We start from the raw sequence: 17,274 nt of genomic DNA, 5'->3' as shown, positions 1-17,274 counted from the left end.
CTATCAGACCTCCCTGGATACATCTGTGCCAGACGGTAAGGTGTAAAGTATATTCTATAGATAAATTTCAGCTGGACTAGCCTGTCTTTTATGGATATAAGGTAGGATCCCATGTCTTCCAACATATCCCTCCATTCAGATTCTTCTAGGTCAGGTACCTCATTCTGCCACTCTTGAAGTGCCTTAGCTACTCTAGGAGTTGAAGTGTCAATTATAGTAGAATATATTGCAGAAAGGGGGGTTTCTAGGTGCTTTTGCAACAAGAGAGCTTCTAGTGGATCTGATTTAAGTACAACACCTCTAGGAAACTGTGCACTCGCTGCGTGCCTAACTTGAATGTATCGAAAGAACATCTTGTTTGTTAATGAAAATTCTTGTTTTAGCTTGTCAAAGGAGGTCAGTTGTCCTTCTATCATAATGTGTTTTAGCCATTTAATACCAGACCTGGCCCATTGGATAGGGTCAGGTATTTGTTTAAAATGGGTCAGGTGAGGATTACACCACAGGGGAGTGAAGGGTGAGTATACGTCCGTTTGTTTGGTATCTTTTCCTGGCCATATCCCAAACTTTGATGGTGAGAACCATAGGGTCTGGTAAGTCAGTGATTGCTTTTGCCCCTCTAAATGGTAGGAGGGAAAGCCCCTCAAGTGACCCCACCACCGCCGCCTCTAGTATAGAGGCTGTATTCCTTTGGTCTTGAGCAAACCACCATCTGATGGTTACCAGTGCAGATGCCCAGAAGTAAAGTTTAAAATTTGGAAGGGCCATACCTCCAAGAGAGGTGGGGAGTTGTAAGGAAGTAAGGGAAATTCGTGGTATCCCCCCTGCCCATAGAAAATTAGTTAGTATTTTGTTTATTTTTTTGAAGATCGAGTTTGGGATCCATACCGGTGTGTGTCGGAAGACGTATGTAAACCGAGGTAAGTATAACATTTTTATAAGGTTAGATCTTCCCATTACAGTCAGTGGTAATTTAGCCCATGTATGACAGTGTTTATCGAAGGAGTCTATAATTGGGTTGAGATTAATTCTAAGGTAGTCTTTTAGTGGATATTTAATATATATACCAAGGTATTTAAATGTAGAGACCCATTGTAGGGGGGTAGTAGCGGCGGTTTTCTGGGCATCTGGGTCTATTGCAAATAGTGAAGATTTCCCCCAATTTATCTTTAGGCCAGAGAATTTCCCGAATTTGTCTATAGTTTCCAGCAGAGTCGTCACCGATTTATCGGCATCCCCAAGGAAGAGGAGGAGGTCGTCTGCATATAGTGCAATCTTTTCAGTTAAATTGCCAATCCGCAGCCCTTGAATATCATCTGTTGCTTGTATTATAGATGCAAGTGGCTCGATTGCCAATGCAAATAAGAAGGGGGATAAAGGACAGCCTTGTCTGGTGCCCCTACTTAGATTAAATGCACTGGACACTATTCCATTAGTAAGAACTCTCGCTCTGGGAGTGGCATACAGTAGCTGAACCCACCGTAGGAATTTAGGTCCCACGCCAAACTTTTGGAGTAACAACCACAGATACGGCCACTCCACAGAGTCGAAAGCCTTTTCTGAATCCAGCGAGGCTACCGCCCTATGTCTAGAATTATCATGATTTGTTGAAAGATTAACAAATAGCCTCCGAAGGTTTATATCCGTCCCCCTCCCCGGCATGAACCCTGTTTGGTCTGGATGTATGATGGAGTTTAATAATGGCTTAAGCCGATTAGCCAGTATCTTGTTTTGAGGTGCTTTTGGTCTACTTCTCTGTGTCAGATAGCTCCTATTTAAAGAGGATCTGTAACATGAAAAGATCCCCTGGGGGGTACTCACCTCGGGTGGGGGAAGCCTCCGGATTCTAATGAGGCTTCCCACGCCGTCCTCCATCCGTCAGGGGTCTCGATGCAGCCCTCCGTGGAGTCCGTGCAGCGGTGACGTCAATATTTACCTTCCTGGCTCCTGCGCAGGCGCTCTGACGGCTGTTGGCTCCGAACTACACGGAAATACCCGATCGCCGTCGGATCTGCTCTACTGCGCAGGCGCAAGTTTCCTGCGCCTGCGCAGTAGAGCGGACCCGAATGAGATCCGGTATTTCCGTGTAGTTCGGAACGGAAAGCCGCCACAGCGCCCCCGCTGGAGCCAGCAAAGGTAAATATTAAACTGACAGTCGGCACAGTCGCCGGCTGTTCGGAGGGCTGCGGCGAGACCCCCGTGGGACAGAGGACGGCGTGGGAAGCCTCATTAGGATCCGGAGGCTTCCCCCACCCGAGGTGAGTACCCCCCAGGGGATCTTTTTAATGTTACAGAGTCTCTTTAAGTGATTTCTTGATTGAAACAGGTGTGGCAGTAATCAGGCCTGGGGGTGACTACAGAAATTGAACTCAGGTATGATAAACCACAGTTAAGTTATTTTTTAACAAGGGGGGCAATCACTTTTTCACACAGGGCCATGTAGATTTTGGAGTTTTTTTTTTTCTTACTAAATAATAAAAACCATCATTTAAAACTGCATTTTGTGTTCAATGATGTTATCTTTGACTAATAGTTAACGTTTTTTGATGAGCAGAAACATTTAAGTGTGACAAACATGCAAAAGAATAAGAAATCAGGAAGGGGGCAAATAGTTTTTCACACCACTGTATCTGTTATAGGTCTTCGGTAGGCATGGTCAATGAGATGCTAATAGTTCCAAGCTGATGCACAGTGGCCTAGCTAAGGAGCTTTGGGCCCAAATGCAAGTTTTATATTGGGGCCCCTCAAGCACTCTACTGTATACATAACAATTGATATGGCGCACCAAAACCTGCCAATGGCAAATACAGTGTCAGAGGTGCAAGAAGGGGATGGGGAACAGCTTATTAATGATTACTACTATTCAAAGCAGATGCTTTGCTTAGATGTGATTATTATGAGCACAGGACCAATAGAGAGCTAATACTGAAGTTGAGGGAAGGCCCATCGGGGCCCCTATGGCCCAAGGGCCCCGTTGCGGTCGCAACCTCTGCAACCCCTATTGCTACGCCTCTGCTGATGCAGGTTTTAAAGTGCCCATTAATGATACAGTATTTTCCCAAGATACAATCATTTGATCAGATTTGAAGGATAGAAAGTTATTGGTAGGTAATAATCGATTGTTCCCATAAACGGGTCAATTAGGGCACTTTCTCTCTTCAGATATGTTTGCATAATCCAACATTCTGTATTCCATCCAATTCTGTATTACAATCGACCGTAGAATCATTTTACAGCAATTTTCTCCACAATTTCTGTACAAGTCGATCATAAAAATCTGATCAAATGATTGGATCCTATGAAAATATTTTACCGTTAATGGGTAATTTATTGGTCCAATTCCAAGCTGCATCAATTAGCATGATATTTGCATCATATTGGAAATTATCGCCATCTCATTGACCATCTCTAGTATTCAGAATAGGGATAGTCAATAAGATGCAATGGAGCCGAAACAATATTTGCACCTTATTGACCGTCCCTAAAGCCTGGTACACACATCCAATTTTGATTGGGCAATTTTACCACTTGCATGTAGTATGAGAGCTTACTTACACAATCTCTTCATAGTATCCAGTCTGTTGGCCCTCATACTACATGGAAGTGGTAAAATTGGTCAGTGATTGGCCAATCAAAATTGGATGTTTGTATGCACCTTTAGTCAGGACACTGGCTGACAGGGGTCTTGCAAATGCTGGAAAACTTCTATATGTAGTTTTTCAACTGCCCTTATAAACTGAGTCTTAGGTACGGTGATCAGACGTCCCGCTTTAGCCGGGACACGTCCCGGATTCGGGGTCCCCTGTCCCAGGCTGCGCTATGTCCCGGGAAACGTCCCGCTTTTAGCTGCGGGATGTCCCGGCCTCGGGACTCTGGCCACCGTCCATTGCATTAACTGGACGCGGCGTCTAACAGACGGCGCGCCAGTTCATAGCCCGCAGCCCCGCTCCAGCCTGCATAGTCTTCCGGCAGGCAGAGCAGGGCTATGGGAAGATGGCGTCCGCAGCCCTGTACTGGAGACTATTTGTGTCTCCAGTACAGGGCTTCGGGTGCCATCTTCCCGTAGCCCTGCTATTCCATTCAGCGCGGGAGATTGGAGGAGCAAGATCGTCAGGGGAGCTGCATGCCAGAGGCCGGCCAGGAGTGGAGACTTCTGTCAGGTGAGTAAATTATTTTTTTCGGAGGTGAAATGTTGCCCAAATTGCATTTGTTTTCTGCTCAAATGTTGCCCAAATAGCGTTTGTTTTCTGCTGAAATGTTGCCCAAATTGCGTTTATTTTCTGCTGAAATGTTGCCCAAATTGCGTTTGTTTTCTGCTGAAATGTTGCCCAAATTGCGTTTATTTTTGGGTGAAATGCTGCCCACATTGCGTTTATTTTCTGGTGTCTGGGGTAACTGTTGCTGCATTTATTATTTAATGGTCATAGTTGGCTATATTTTCGGAAGCAGGAAATTTGGGCGCATGAGGCAGGTGGACAAAAAGGGCGCTGCCATTCACTCCCATAATAAATATCGTTTAATTGGCGCCCAACAGGAAAAAAGGGCGCCGGAGAAAAATAACGTTTTAAAAGCGGCGACCGGAGACTTTTAATGTTTTATAACTGCTTCTCATGATTACACATTATTTAATGATTTATAATTTTTTACACATTATTTTTAAACGAAAAACAGTACAATATTTTTAAAACATTATTTTTTTAACGAAAAATTGTAAAATTTTTATTTTTCAAAACATTATTTTTAAACGAAAAACTGCACAATATTTTTTAAAACGTTATTAATGCTTATCACGTTATTAATGCTTAATGTCTTAGGTTTAGGCACCACCAGGAGGGTCTTAGGTTTAGGCACCACCAGGGGGGTCTTAAGTTTAGGCACCAACAGGGGGGTCTTAGGTTTAGGCACCACTAGGGGGGTCTTAGGTTTAGGCACCACCAGGGGAGTCTTAGGTTTAGGCACCACCAGGGGGGTCTTAGGTTTAGGCACCAACAGGGGGGTCTTAGGTTTAGGCACCACCAGGGGTGTCTTAGGTTTAGGCACCAATAGGGGGGTCTTAGGTTTAGGCACCACCAGGGGAGTCTTAGGTTTAGGCACCACCAGGGGGGTCTAGGGGTTAGGGATAGGTACAGGGAGGGTTCTGTGTGCGAGTAGGGTTAGGTATAGCTTTAGTAACATTCTTATTAATGTTTTATAAAACGTTATTATAAATATCACTTTTTAAACAGGGAAGATTAACGTTTTTACAATTGCCGATTTCATACACATTATTTAATGATTTATAACTTTATAAAACATTATTTTTAAACGAAATATAGCACAATTTTTTTTAAACGTTATTCATACTTATCGTTTAAAACCGTGCGCCCTTTTTTCCCGGCGCCCTTTTTTAACGTACGCATATTTTCTGCTTTGGGGTTACGGTTACGCTCCGCCCATACAATGTCATGGCCATGCCCATGCGTCATACACACACCCCAGTCACACCCGCCAGTCCCAGGTTGGACCCAGAAATATCTGGTCACTGTATCTTAGGCCCCCTTTCACACAGGCAGCTGACAGTCAGCTGTTTTCCTCCCCAGCCGGATGCTTGTCCCTCCGATGGAGTGAGATCTGAGCGTTGCTGCAGCCATGCTCAGACTCGACATGTGGTGTTCCTCCGCTGCCCAGTAACGCCACCACGTGTCAACGCTTGACACTCGTGGTGTTACAATCGCTGCAATTCGACTGCATTTAAATTGTACCCGAATTGCGCTGGCGAGCGGCATAACTGCTCGACATTGGTTTCAAAGAGGAATCGCATGCATTGTGCGGAAAAGTAGTGCAGGTATTTTTTTTAACACTATACAGAATCACAGGCGCCTCCTCCTGAAAACACAGTGGACCTATAGATCAGTACATTGCGTTTTTGCAATACAGAAAAATGCTGCTGACATTGATTTATGCATTATGCATACACTAACTGCAATAACATCAGCCTTTGCAATGCCAGCAGCCAGCCTTCCCCTGCAGCTAGGCATGCTGGGAGATGACTGATCAGCTGTCAGACAGGAAGTAGCGTGGAGACTGGAGACTTACACAACTACTAATCACGGTGAGTTCTGCTTATACCATACAGCCAAGGCTGAGGTTATAAGGCTGCATCTCTCGTGCAGCTACAGAATGCTGACAGGGACATCTCATAAGGGTTCAACATGAGATCGAGCTTCACTAAACTCCCAATGCTCTGCAAACTAGGGGCATGACAAATGCAGGTATAGATACTATTTACCACTGACTGCATGCAAACCTGCTGTAACCAGTTTATAACAAAGCCATGCAGCAATCTTGTGGCTGTTCACAAAAAATACTCTCCAGTTAGCATCAGCACAGCTCTCTAAGGGCTGGTGCACACCGAGCGGCTTTTTGGGCGTTTTCAGATCCGCTTGCGGCTGCGGATCTGCTTGGTCAATGTATCTCAATGGGGTGGTGCACACCAGAGCGGCAGGCGTTTTGCAGAAACGAAAAATGCCTGGGTGAGGCATTTTTTGGATTTCGGATGCGTTTCTGCCTCAATGTTAAGTATAGGAAAAACGCAAACCGCTCTGAAAAACGGCACTTCAGAGCGGTTTTGCAGGCGTTTTTGTTACAGAAGCTGTTCAGTAACAGCTTTACTGTAACAATATATGAAATCTACTATACTGAAAACCGCAGCAGCAATCCGCAAAACGCTAGCAAAACGCCATAGAAAAATAAAAAAAAGCGTTTAAAAATCTGCTAGCATTTTGCGGATCTGCTAGCGGGTTTTGGTGTGCACCAGCCCTCAGTGAGAGTTGGATGACTTATGTGAACAAGTCCTACTATCCCACCTTTAGGGCCCATTCACACTAGAGCGATTGGCGTCCGTTTACCACTAATCGCTGAAAAAGTGCAATAGTAACTATATGGCAGTGATCTCACTGGCGCGATTGTCGCCAGTTGCAGATTATTCAGGATTAGGGGCAATCGCAAAACGCGATACATGCAGCATTTTTAGCGTTTTTTGAGCCATTGCAATGTATTTCATACTCGAATCGCGATCGCTCAAAAAAACGTGAAAGTGTACAGTAATATTTCTGCACTAATTGTGGAAAAATCACTAGCAGAAAATGCTAGCACTAAGCTCTAGCGTTTTGCATTTGCAAGTGTGAATGGGCCCTTAGAGTTTGCATTGGTACAGAAGTTGGACTCTGACATCAGTAGAGCTTTGGGAGAGGTCAGCCAGGGATAGGACCTTTTAGAAATTAGCTTAATGCCCCTTTCCACAAGCACGAGAAACCTGCATTGCGTTGCCCTATTTTGCAGCAAGGGAATGCAAAAGCAATGAATGTCTATGGAGACTTTCACACTTATTGCTGTCCCTTGTGGTGCGCCAGAAATTTCTGAGCCTACGCTAGTGTAACAGCACGCTAGCACTGCGCATAACAGACTGTGCTTTGAGTAATGTAAGTCTACAGGTGATGCATGTAGCGTAAACAACAGAGCGCGGTCCAACGAGAATCCCATTGACTTACTTCCTGCCCAGCAGAGAGTACGTCACTGAGCGGAGGGCTATCCATCGCGACACAAAAAATAAGTGTAAAACTGGCCTGAGGCTTCTTGCACGCTACATGCAATTCCGATTTTGATGCGATTTTACATCTGATTTGTGATTTTTTTTTTAATTGGTAATGCATGCTGCATTTTTTCGACGTTTTTCTTCTTGTGTTGATTGCATCCAGGGAAAATCGAAATCGCAAATTGGATCCTCCTGGCTTCTTTCTTGGTGGCGCCGTTAATCGGCGACTATGGTCTGAAGTCAAAAGTATGAGTCCCTGCCACGCACGCTACGCGTCATCACGCCGGCCTGTGCAGTTCTCTGACTCTGAACCTCGCATGCGCAGGACTCTCACGCCAGCCGGCGGGATGATGCGTACCAGCCGGCATGATGACACGTGGTGGTGGGACTCTGGGAGAGGAGCCAGGAGGACGCGGGGGGCATCAAGGCCTAAGGTGCTCAGCGTCCCTTTAAGCTACGGTATATTAGGGAGATGGGAGCTAACTGGCCTTGGCTGCATCTGTTTTTGAAACCTGTTTTTGTGCGTGGAGTGTCATGCTTTCATAAGTTTGCTTTTATGAAGTGCATGTACCTGTACAAAGCTGCATAACAATGTGGGCACTAGCCTGGTTTAGGGAACCCAACAGGAAACCTCAAAGCGAACCATTCTCCAATCACAGCACTCTCTACAGCACAACGCGTTGGGATTGGCTGAATAGTGTGGGTGTAGTTTACTACAATCTGTCTGAAACCCAGCAGTTCAGAGGGTGCTGTCCACCTGATCCTGTTAGCGGAAACTTCCTATGAGGTCTCCTGCTCCGTTTGTCCATGCTGTGTTCTGGGCATGCCCACTTCAGAAGTGCTTGCATGGCATTTCTGAAGTAGGCATGCCCAGAATGCTCCTGACTGCAGCTGCTGTAAACAGCCAGACAGGAGTGCGAACAAACCGGGAGTGCGGAATCGAGCAGATTAGGCGCCAAAGGTGGAAGGCGGAGAGCTCCTTCAGCTTCCATTCGGCATGAGCCATGAACACGAGCAAAGCGGGGGAACAGAAGGAGGCCAGTGAAACCAGGGAACCTCAAAGTATCAGATCTGCAGACCTAGCTTAGATTCAATTTAGGGTAATTCCACTTTTGTAGGCCTTAAAGGGTACCCGAAATGACCTAAAGGGCTCAAACCCACTAGCAGCCTTTTCTCAGGCCGTGTTCACATTATAATTTGCTATTGCAAGCGCTGGCGATTTGGTGAGCGCTTTTCTAAGCGCTTTTGCTCAGCGATTAATTTTTTTCCCTACCTGACATCAGTCAGGAAGTGAACTCTTTGACCCAGAAATGAATAAATACAATGGGCCTGATTCACAAAGCGGTGATAACTCAGTTATCACGCCTAAAAGACTTTAGGCGTGATAACCTTTGCACTAGCAAAGTTATCACCGCTTTGTGCTCTAACTTGCGCGAAGCTCCCACGCAAAGTCCCATAGGGCTTAATGGGCACTTCGCGCGAAGCTCGGTGCGCAGCACCGCGCTACGCGCGCAAAACTTTGCGCACGGGAGTTCACGCGAATTTCTTCAGATCACGCCTAAACTAAGTTTAGGAGTGATAAAGGGCTTTTCATAGGCGTGCAAAGTGTTTGCACCGCTTTGTGAATCAGGCCCAATGTATTTATTTATTGAATCACTCGGAAAATTGCAATTCAAAGCGCTTTTTCAAGCCCTTTGCGATTTCCCGATACTTTCTATTTTACATATATTTATATCTAACACACTGATGGCTAATCTTGGCACTACAGCTGTGACAAACTACAAATCCCATCATGCCTCTGCCTCCCCGAGTTATGCTTAGAGCTGTCAGAGTATTGCAATGCCTCATGGGACTTGTTGTTCCAGCACAGCTGGAGTGCCAAGGTTAGCCATCACTGATCTAACACAAACGCTCAGAAAATGGTGCAGGAGCCATGTTTGCGATTCAATAGAAAGTGGATGGCTTATGTGTGAACCATTGCACTAGCGCTTTTAAGACGAATTTTTTAAAACCGCCTGCGTTTATAAAAGAGCAAAATCGCTCTTAGTGTGAACAAGCCCTCATCGCTAGTGATTTGAAAAGCTCTTGCTAATGCAATGCTATGGGGGATTTTTATAAAATCACAACGCTCACATGTGATCACACCCGTAGCATTACATTAGCAAGAGCTTTTCAAATCACAAGCACTCAGAAATGGCCTAGTAACCTACGGCTAGCGGGTTCCAGGCCAAAGTGTCCTAAAATAAATGTGAAAACGTGTCTAGACATGCTTTCATGTTTATTTTAGGACACTTTAACTGTGTGCACAGTGCGACATTGTGCTGTGTCCCCTGTATAAAAAGAACGCAACACAAAGGAATAAAAAATTTGTAATGCACGTTACGGGCAGGTTGCGTCGCATATAGTCAATGAATAGTATGCTACACTGTACCTGTTAACGTGCGTGTTTAATCGTAGCACAACCCGTTATGCTGCAATGCTACCGCCACACTGAGAACATTGCCTAGGTGGTGCATTGCAGTGTGGTAAGATGCACTACAAAGCCGCCGTTGCACCGCAACGCACAACTGTGAATGAGGCCCTTGGGTTATTTCAGGTACCTTTTAACCACTTGAGAACCACAGGCTCACACCCCCTAGTGACCAGGCAATTTCTTACAATTCTGCACTCTGCATCTTTAAAAGTATGTTGCACAGCCATACAACTTACCACCCAAATGAATCTTGCCTCCTTTTCTTTTCAGTAGTTGGCTTTCTTTTGGTGGTCTCTGATCGCTGCTGTGATTGGTATATTTATTTTTATAATTAAAAAAAGTGTTTTTTTTATTGTTTCAATCCCTCCCCCCTTCCTCTCCTAAATTGGCTATGTACAGCGATCCGTCCACTTTCTCTCCTCTCAGCCTATGAGAGGGATTTGTTTGTGATCCACTCAGAGGCACTGTACCCTGTACAGACATGTGCTAGGTCGCAGCGATGTACACATGTAAACAAACTGTTATTAATTTTTTTTTTTTACAGTTAACAGCCTGCAGGCTGATCACGGAGCTCCGCCCCATGTCTCTGCAGGGAACGATCGCGCATGCACACGCTCATTCCCTGCTAATCTTTACTCCTAGGACGTTAGGCGGTCCTGGTGGAGCCACTCTATGGCCGCCGATCGGCATTAGGTGGTCACAGAGTGGTTAAGGACTACAGAAGTGGAATTAGGCCGGAGACCCAGGGCTGTGGAGTTAGTCGAGGAGTCGGAGCAATTTTGGGTACCCGGAGTCAGAGTTGGAGTCGGTGGTTTCATAAACTGGAGAGTCGGGTGATTTTTGTACCAAATCCACAGCCCTGGTAAGTATTAGACTAAGGAGTCGGTAGTTTCATAAACTGAGGAGTCGGAGTTGGATGATTTTTGTACCGACTCCACAGCCCTGCGGAGACCCACTATGGGCGTTTTCTAAATCACAGAAGTGCCATAACGCTGCTTATGGGACCACCCCCATCGGGATCCCCTGGCAAAGCGATTTGCTGATCTCCAGCAAACGACAAGCACTGCCCAAGAATGGCTAGTGGTTCCCAGCCCTTTGGGCCGGTTCACACTTGCTTAAAAAACATATCCACAGGATACGTTTTTAAAGCTCTGCTTAAACGCAGGAAGTTATGAAGGAGAACAGGGGCGCCAAGAGGATAAAAGGAAGCTAAATGAGCTTCAAAACCAAATTCTTGGTAAATAGAGGAGGTAGTGGTGGACTTACATCCTCCAAGTAGACACACAACGACTGTAGTAAAGACAGTCAATATATTTTATTTATGAACTCCAAATATGCAACGCGTTTCGCAGGTTTGATGTCTTCACAGAGGTGCCTGGCTCTTTTACTGACCACTTGTGCAATTGCTCGGTTGTTATTGCCTGATGAAGCGGGCTCAAACCTGCGAAACACGTTGCATATTTGGAGTTCATAAATAAAAAAGAAGAGGAAACAGGACCCATCTGCACCCAAGTCTAACTTCAATGAGTCATAGACACCAAGGGATATATATGAATAAAAAATACCATTTATTGATATATTTAAAAAAGTTAGTATTGGTCATACAGTTTTAGGTGATCTGAGTGTCTGGGCAGCTGAGGGAAAAAGATGTTATTGTACAACAGCAAGTATACACCCCAAATTTTAGGGAATAACCCATATGGCTAAAGAGTCCTTGATGTAAGGATGCTGGGATGCAGGGAAATGTAGTAGCAGCAATACATTTGCACAGAGTTCCTGACTAAAAGCAGGCAACTGATGATGCTTTAAAGTTCCTGTCCACAAGCAGGCAACCGATTTGTACATGGAATTCCTGTCCACAAGCAGGCAGTTGGGGGTTTTGGAGGATCAGGGATTGCCTATAGGCCGTGATGGGGCACAGCTTCATGACAAGTTAGCGTGATGGCAACAAGAGGCCAACTCAAAGTTCCTGTCCAGAAACAGGCAGCTGTATGTCAAAAGGATCTCAAGGTATAATGATGAGGCACTGTGTCCTGGAGAGACAGCATTGTAGCAATGGAAAAGCAATCCAGAGTTCCTGTCCAGAAGCAGGCAACTGATGTAGATAATGTAGTTGATTAGATGTTTCAACAGTATCCACCATTAACCACTTCCCAACTGAGGTGTTTTACCCCCTGACCACCAGAGCAATTTTCACCTTTCAGCGCTCCTTCCATTCATTCGTCTATAATTTTATCATTACTTATCGCAATGAAATGAACTATATCTTGTTTTTTTTCGGCCACCAATTAGGCTTTCTTTAGGTGGGACATTATGCCAAGAATAATTTTATTCTAAATGTGTTTTAATGGGAAAATAGGAAAAAATGTGGGAAAAAATTTATTATTTTTCAGTTTTCGGCCTTTATAGTTTTTAAATAATGCATGCTACTGTAATTAAAACCCATTAAATGTATATGCCTATTTATCCCGGTTATAAAACCGTTTAAATTATGTCCCTATCACAATGTTTGCCGCCAATATTTTAGTTGGAAATAAAGGTGCATTTTTTTCAGTTTTGCGTCCATCCCTAATTACAAGCCCATAGTTTATAAAGTAACAGTGTTATACCCTCTTGACATAAATATTTAAAAAGTTCAGTCCCTAAGGTAACTATTTATGTTTTTTTTTAAATTGTAAATTTTTTATTTTTTTTTTAATTACAAAAAAAAAAAAATTGGGGAGTGTGGGAGGTAAGGAGTTAATTTTTTTGTGTAAAACAAGTTTATTTGTGTGTAAAAAATGGTTAGGGTGTAGTTTTACTATTTGGCCACAAGATGGCAACATTACCAATTTGTTTCATGCGACCTGCAAGCGTCCTTCCGGACGCTTGCAGGAAGTAGAAAGAGGCTGGGACTTTGTTATTTTTTCACAATGATCGCGCTGCTCAGCCGAGCGGCAGCAGATCATTGCGGGGCTTAGATCAACGAACGGGAATGGATTTTCCCATTCGTTGATCTCTGGGCGAGCGGGCGGCAGCGTGTTTACCAGCGGCGGGCGGCGTGTTTACGAGCGGGAGCGCGGACAGCGGCGGGAAGTGCGCAGAGTACGGATTTCTCCGTCCCTGGGGGTGAAAGGATGGAAAAAGGGGCGGAGAAATCCGTACGCGCGGGGGGTAAAGTGGTTAATGTACAGCGGCACATATCATACTCATTGCATCATTTAGAAAGAATAAGGCATCCATAGGAGTTCATAAATAAAATATATTGACTGTCTTTACTACAGTCGTTGTGTGTCTACTTGGAGGATGTAAGTCCACCACTACCTCTTCTATTTACCAAGAATTTGTTTTTTTTAAGCTCATTTAGCTTCCTTTTATCCTTTTGGTGCCTCTGTTCTCCTGCATAATATTGAGTCCACCCTGGGTGGGGGGTTGAAACCCCTTTTTCTCATCTACAGAGAGCGACTTCTTATTCCTGAGTGAGGTCAGGAAAATCTCCCCACCTGCTTTTACAGTGTTGCCTAATGGTAACCCTGGTTTGTGAGTATTAGAGATGTTGCAAACCCTGTTTGCGAACTTCTGCGAAAGGTTCAGTTCGCAAAAAAGTTCGCGAACCGCAATAGACTTCAATGGGGAGGCGAAATTTTTTTGAAAAATTTCTACCGGCTGGATTAATGATAGAAAACATGTTTCAAGGGAGCTAATACCTGGAGGAAGACATGATTGAGTGAATACTCATCAATAGTCCCCAGGCTAACATCTAGATTTTCACATAAACCCTTATTTTAAGGTCACAAATCTCGTTCAATGTTCAATTACAGGCCTACACTGCTTTACAACATCAGGCAGTGTATCCCTCTCTCCCTCCTCCCTCAGGAGGAGGGTCTCATCTTCCAGGGGAATTGTAGAATTTCAAAAGCCAGCTTATATACCTTGGCGGGAATTTAACCCAGGTCTGAGTGCTTGGTAGATAGCTCTCTTAACCGCTATACCACCACTCAACACTACATGCTGAAACCAGCCTAGCATGTACCATTGTGATATACCGTAAGAGAAAAATGAGCTTGGTTCTCTCTCTCTCTCTCTCTCTCTCTCTCTCTCTCTCTCGTCTCTCTAGTCTCTCTCTCTCTCTCTCTTCTCTCTCTCTCTCTCTCTCTCTCTATCTCTCTCTCCTCTCTTCTCTCTCTCTCCTCTCTCTTCTCTCTCACTCTCTCTCCTCTCTCTCTCCTCTCCTTCTCCTCATCTCTCCTCTCTTCTATCCTTCTCTCTCTCTTCCTTCTCTCTCCCTTCTCTCTCGTCCTTCTCACACTCTCCTCTCTCTCTCTCCTTCTCTCTCTCTCTCCTTCTCTCTCTCCTTCTCTCTCTCCATCTCTCTCTCTCTCTCTCTCTCTCTCCTTCTCTCTCTCTCTCACTCTCCTTCTCTTCTCTCTCTCCCTTCTCTCTCTCTCTCTTCTCTCTCTCCTCTTCTCTCTCTCTCCTTCTCTTCTCTCTCTCTCTCTTCTCTCTCTCCTCTCTCTCTCCTCTCCCTCCCCCCTCCTTTTCAGCTTAAAACCATCAAGTCCGAGAGAGAGAGAGGAGCAAGCTCATTTTTCTCTAGATTATATCATAATGGTATGCTAGGCGGGTTTCAGAATGTAGTGTTGAATGGTGGTATAGCGGTTAAGAGAGCTATCTACCATGCACTCAGACCTGGGTTCAATTCCCGGCCAAGACCCTGGGTTCAATTCCCGGCCAAGGTATAATAAGCTGGCTTTTGAAATTCTACAATTCCCTGGAAGATGAGACCCTTCGGGAGAGAGGGGAGTGAGGGAGGAGGAGTGAGGAAAGTAATAACAATTAGCTAGGAATAAGCCTATAAGAGGCCTAACTAAACTCTCCCTAGCAGAGTCTGTCAGCAGCTGTCCTCTTAACTAATTAGTGCAGGCAGACTAATGAGTAAAACGGCACAAGGACCTTGCCTTTTATAAGGGAGGGTGGGGCTCCAGGAGTGAGTGCAGTCTGATTGGCAACAATGTGCCTGCTGACTGTGAAGTAGAGGGTCAAAGTTGTGCTCAATAGAGCATTATGGGGCGAATCAAACTTCCGGGAAAGTTTGCCTTCGCAGGCGAACGCGAACCACCCGAAGTTCGCCTGAAACCGTTCACTGGCGAACCGTTCGCAACATCCCTAGTATTAATATTTACTCTATCTAGTAACCATTTACCAGTACATATTACACTATTGGGGCTCTTGGTGTTCCTTGTTTTTAAACGCAGGAAGTGGATCCTATGTTAAAAATGAGATGGAACGCAGAGTCCCAACATGCATGGGAATCTCCAATGGGAATCTTCAGTAACAGGTAGAATTCTCATTGGTTCATGTTGGACCAATGAAAAATCTCCCTGTTGGGAGAATTGGCCTGCTGCAACGTATGGAGAGCCCCATGCTTCTGCTGGCCTCCAGGCTGGTTAGAAAGGACTGAACGGCGAAACAGGGGAGCGGCGATGTGTACAAGCAGACGTGATCAATGCAGTAGTGGACCGGCAGACGTGCGGACGCGGAACGTACAGGGTGCGCAGGGGACGCGGAACGTACAGTGTGTGCAGGGGACGCGGAACGTACAGGGTGCGCAGGAGACGCGGAACGGACAGATTTAAATGTTGCAAGCAGATGGGCATGCGCTTACTGTTTCCAATCTGCATCCGCTCAAGTGTGAACCGGCCCTAACCCTTTAACGAATCTAAGCTAGATCTGCAGAGTCACTTTTCTGTCAGTATGGGTTTCTCATCCATGCAATCTACCCTATATATATTTTATTTTTCTAACATTTTTATAGATGAACCACTTCTGCCCCAGTTTTCCATGCTTTAAATATCCCGAATCCCTACAGGCCATTCGCAGCCTGTTTTTGCACGGTGTGTTATTTCTGAAAAACAAAACACAACCGTCGGCCTCTTCTATGGCTGCTGGACGGGAAATAATATTAAAAGGTTGTAGATATTAATAGCCACGTCAGGTTGGCGCGTCTGTGTAAACGCCGTCAGCTTCGCAGGCTGTAATTGTGAACGGATTTAATTTCTGCGAGCGAACACGCTCATAAAAATACATGAATGTCGGCGGTTGTATTAAGTAGCTGCCCGCAAATGGATGGTCACGTTCCCTTCCAGAGCTTGGGCCAGAACAAGCCCGTTTTGCCAGTTTCGTGGTGAAAAAAATAAGGCAAGGCAAATAAAACGAATATCTGGCTGAAGAGTAATGTATTGAGACGGCAGGGTTTTTTAATTCCTTATCCACAAACTAGTTCAGAGTTGGGTGTCTGCAAGATGTGCTGAGAAATGTGGAATGACTAATTAGCATGTTGTCCTCGTACGACAGACGCATTCCAGAAAGAATTTGAATTTTTAGCGTATAGTGCAAGGGTGTCAAACTTAATCACGTAAGGGGCCAAAGTCTAAGACCTAAGGCTTGATTCACAAAGCAGTGCTAACAGTTAGCACCCTGGTGAAAAGCCCCTTATCACGCCTAAACTCAGTTTAGGAGTGATAAGTTTAGGCGTGATAAGTTTAGGCATGATAAGTTTAAGCACCAAATGGGTTAGCACCGCAGTGCACAGCTGATCAAAAGTTTTGCGCTAGCAAAGTCTGGTGCACTTCGCATAGAGTTTAATGGTGCTGCTTTGCGTGCGGGACTTTGCGTGCGATCTAAACTTATCACACCTAAACTTATCATGCCTAAACTTATCACGCCTAAACTTATCATGCCTAAACTGGCTTTTCACCAGCGTGGTGCAATGGTTATCACGCCTAAAGTCTGGGTTAGCACCGCTTTGTGAATCGAGCCCTAGTCTAAATCGCGGGCCAAATTGTTTATTATTATTTAACATTTATTGAACAGTCTCAAACTATAGTGATTGTGAGGGACCTGCTCCTCCCCTTCTGCAGACTAGCCCAGGTGGAGCAGGTTGATATTTGCCTGCTCCAGTACTGCTTCTGATCTTCCTGTATACCTCTGGCTCCTACGGTATGTCACATGATCGGGAGGAGGTATAGAAGCACAGAGTGTGCGACTTCCAGGAAGAACAGAAGAGATACAATGCACCACTGGTGAAGGTAAATATTACACTGCTCCGCTGCATTACTCTGCTATGTGGGGAGATGGTAGGGGGAGGGGACATGTGTAGGTGTGTGTGTGTGGCTTACCAGTTACCTGGGGGAGAGGAATTGGACAGAGTTTTTATCCAAGGAGGAACCCCGATGCCAATTTCATTGGG

General features: G+C 45.1%; 1 protein-coding gene across 9 annotated transcripts in view; it reads left to right on the top strand.

Moving 5' to 3' along the window:
- LOC137532315 (renalase-like) overlaps window positions 1-17,274 on the top strand; it is a 603,961-nt gene that overhangs the window by 580,836 nt on the left and 5,851 nt on the right. Inside the window, exon 1 of one of the 9 annotated variants that reach the window (XM_068252720.1) lies at window positions 6,032-6,091. The exons of 7 other annotated variants lie outside the window; for them this stretch is intronic. Coding sequence is in view for 1 of the 2 variants with exons in the window: in XM_068252715.1 (XP_068108816.1) it covers window positions 6,246-6,251 (6 nt within the window). In the remaining variant the exon portion in view is untranslated. Of the gene's footprint in view, window positions 1-6,031; window positions 6,092-6,183; window positions 6,252-17,274 lie in introns of those variants that run through there. One more of the 9 variants, XM_068252715.1, reaches the window with a different exon arrangement.

Source organism: Hyperolius riggenbachi, chromosome 9, assembly GCF_040937935.1.
Source record: "Hyperolius riggenbachi isolate aHypRig1 chromosome 9, aHypRig1.pri, whole genome shotgun sequence".
Taxonomy (NCBI): Eukaryota; Metazoa; Chordata; class Amphibia; order Anura; family Hyperoliidae; genus Hyperolius; species Hyperolius riggenbachi.
Note: the sequence above shows the minus strand (reverse complement) of the source record. Positions and strands in the feature narration are given on the sequence as shown.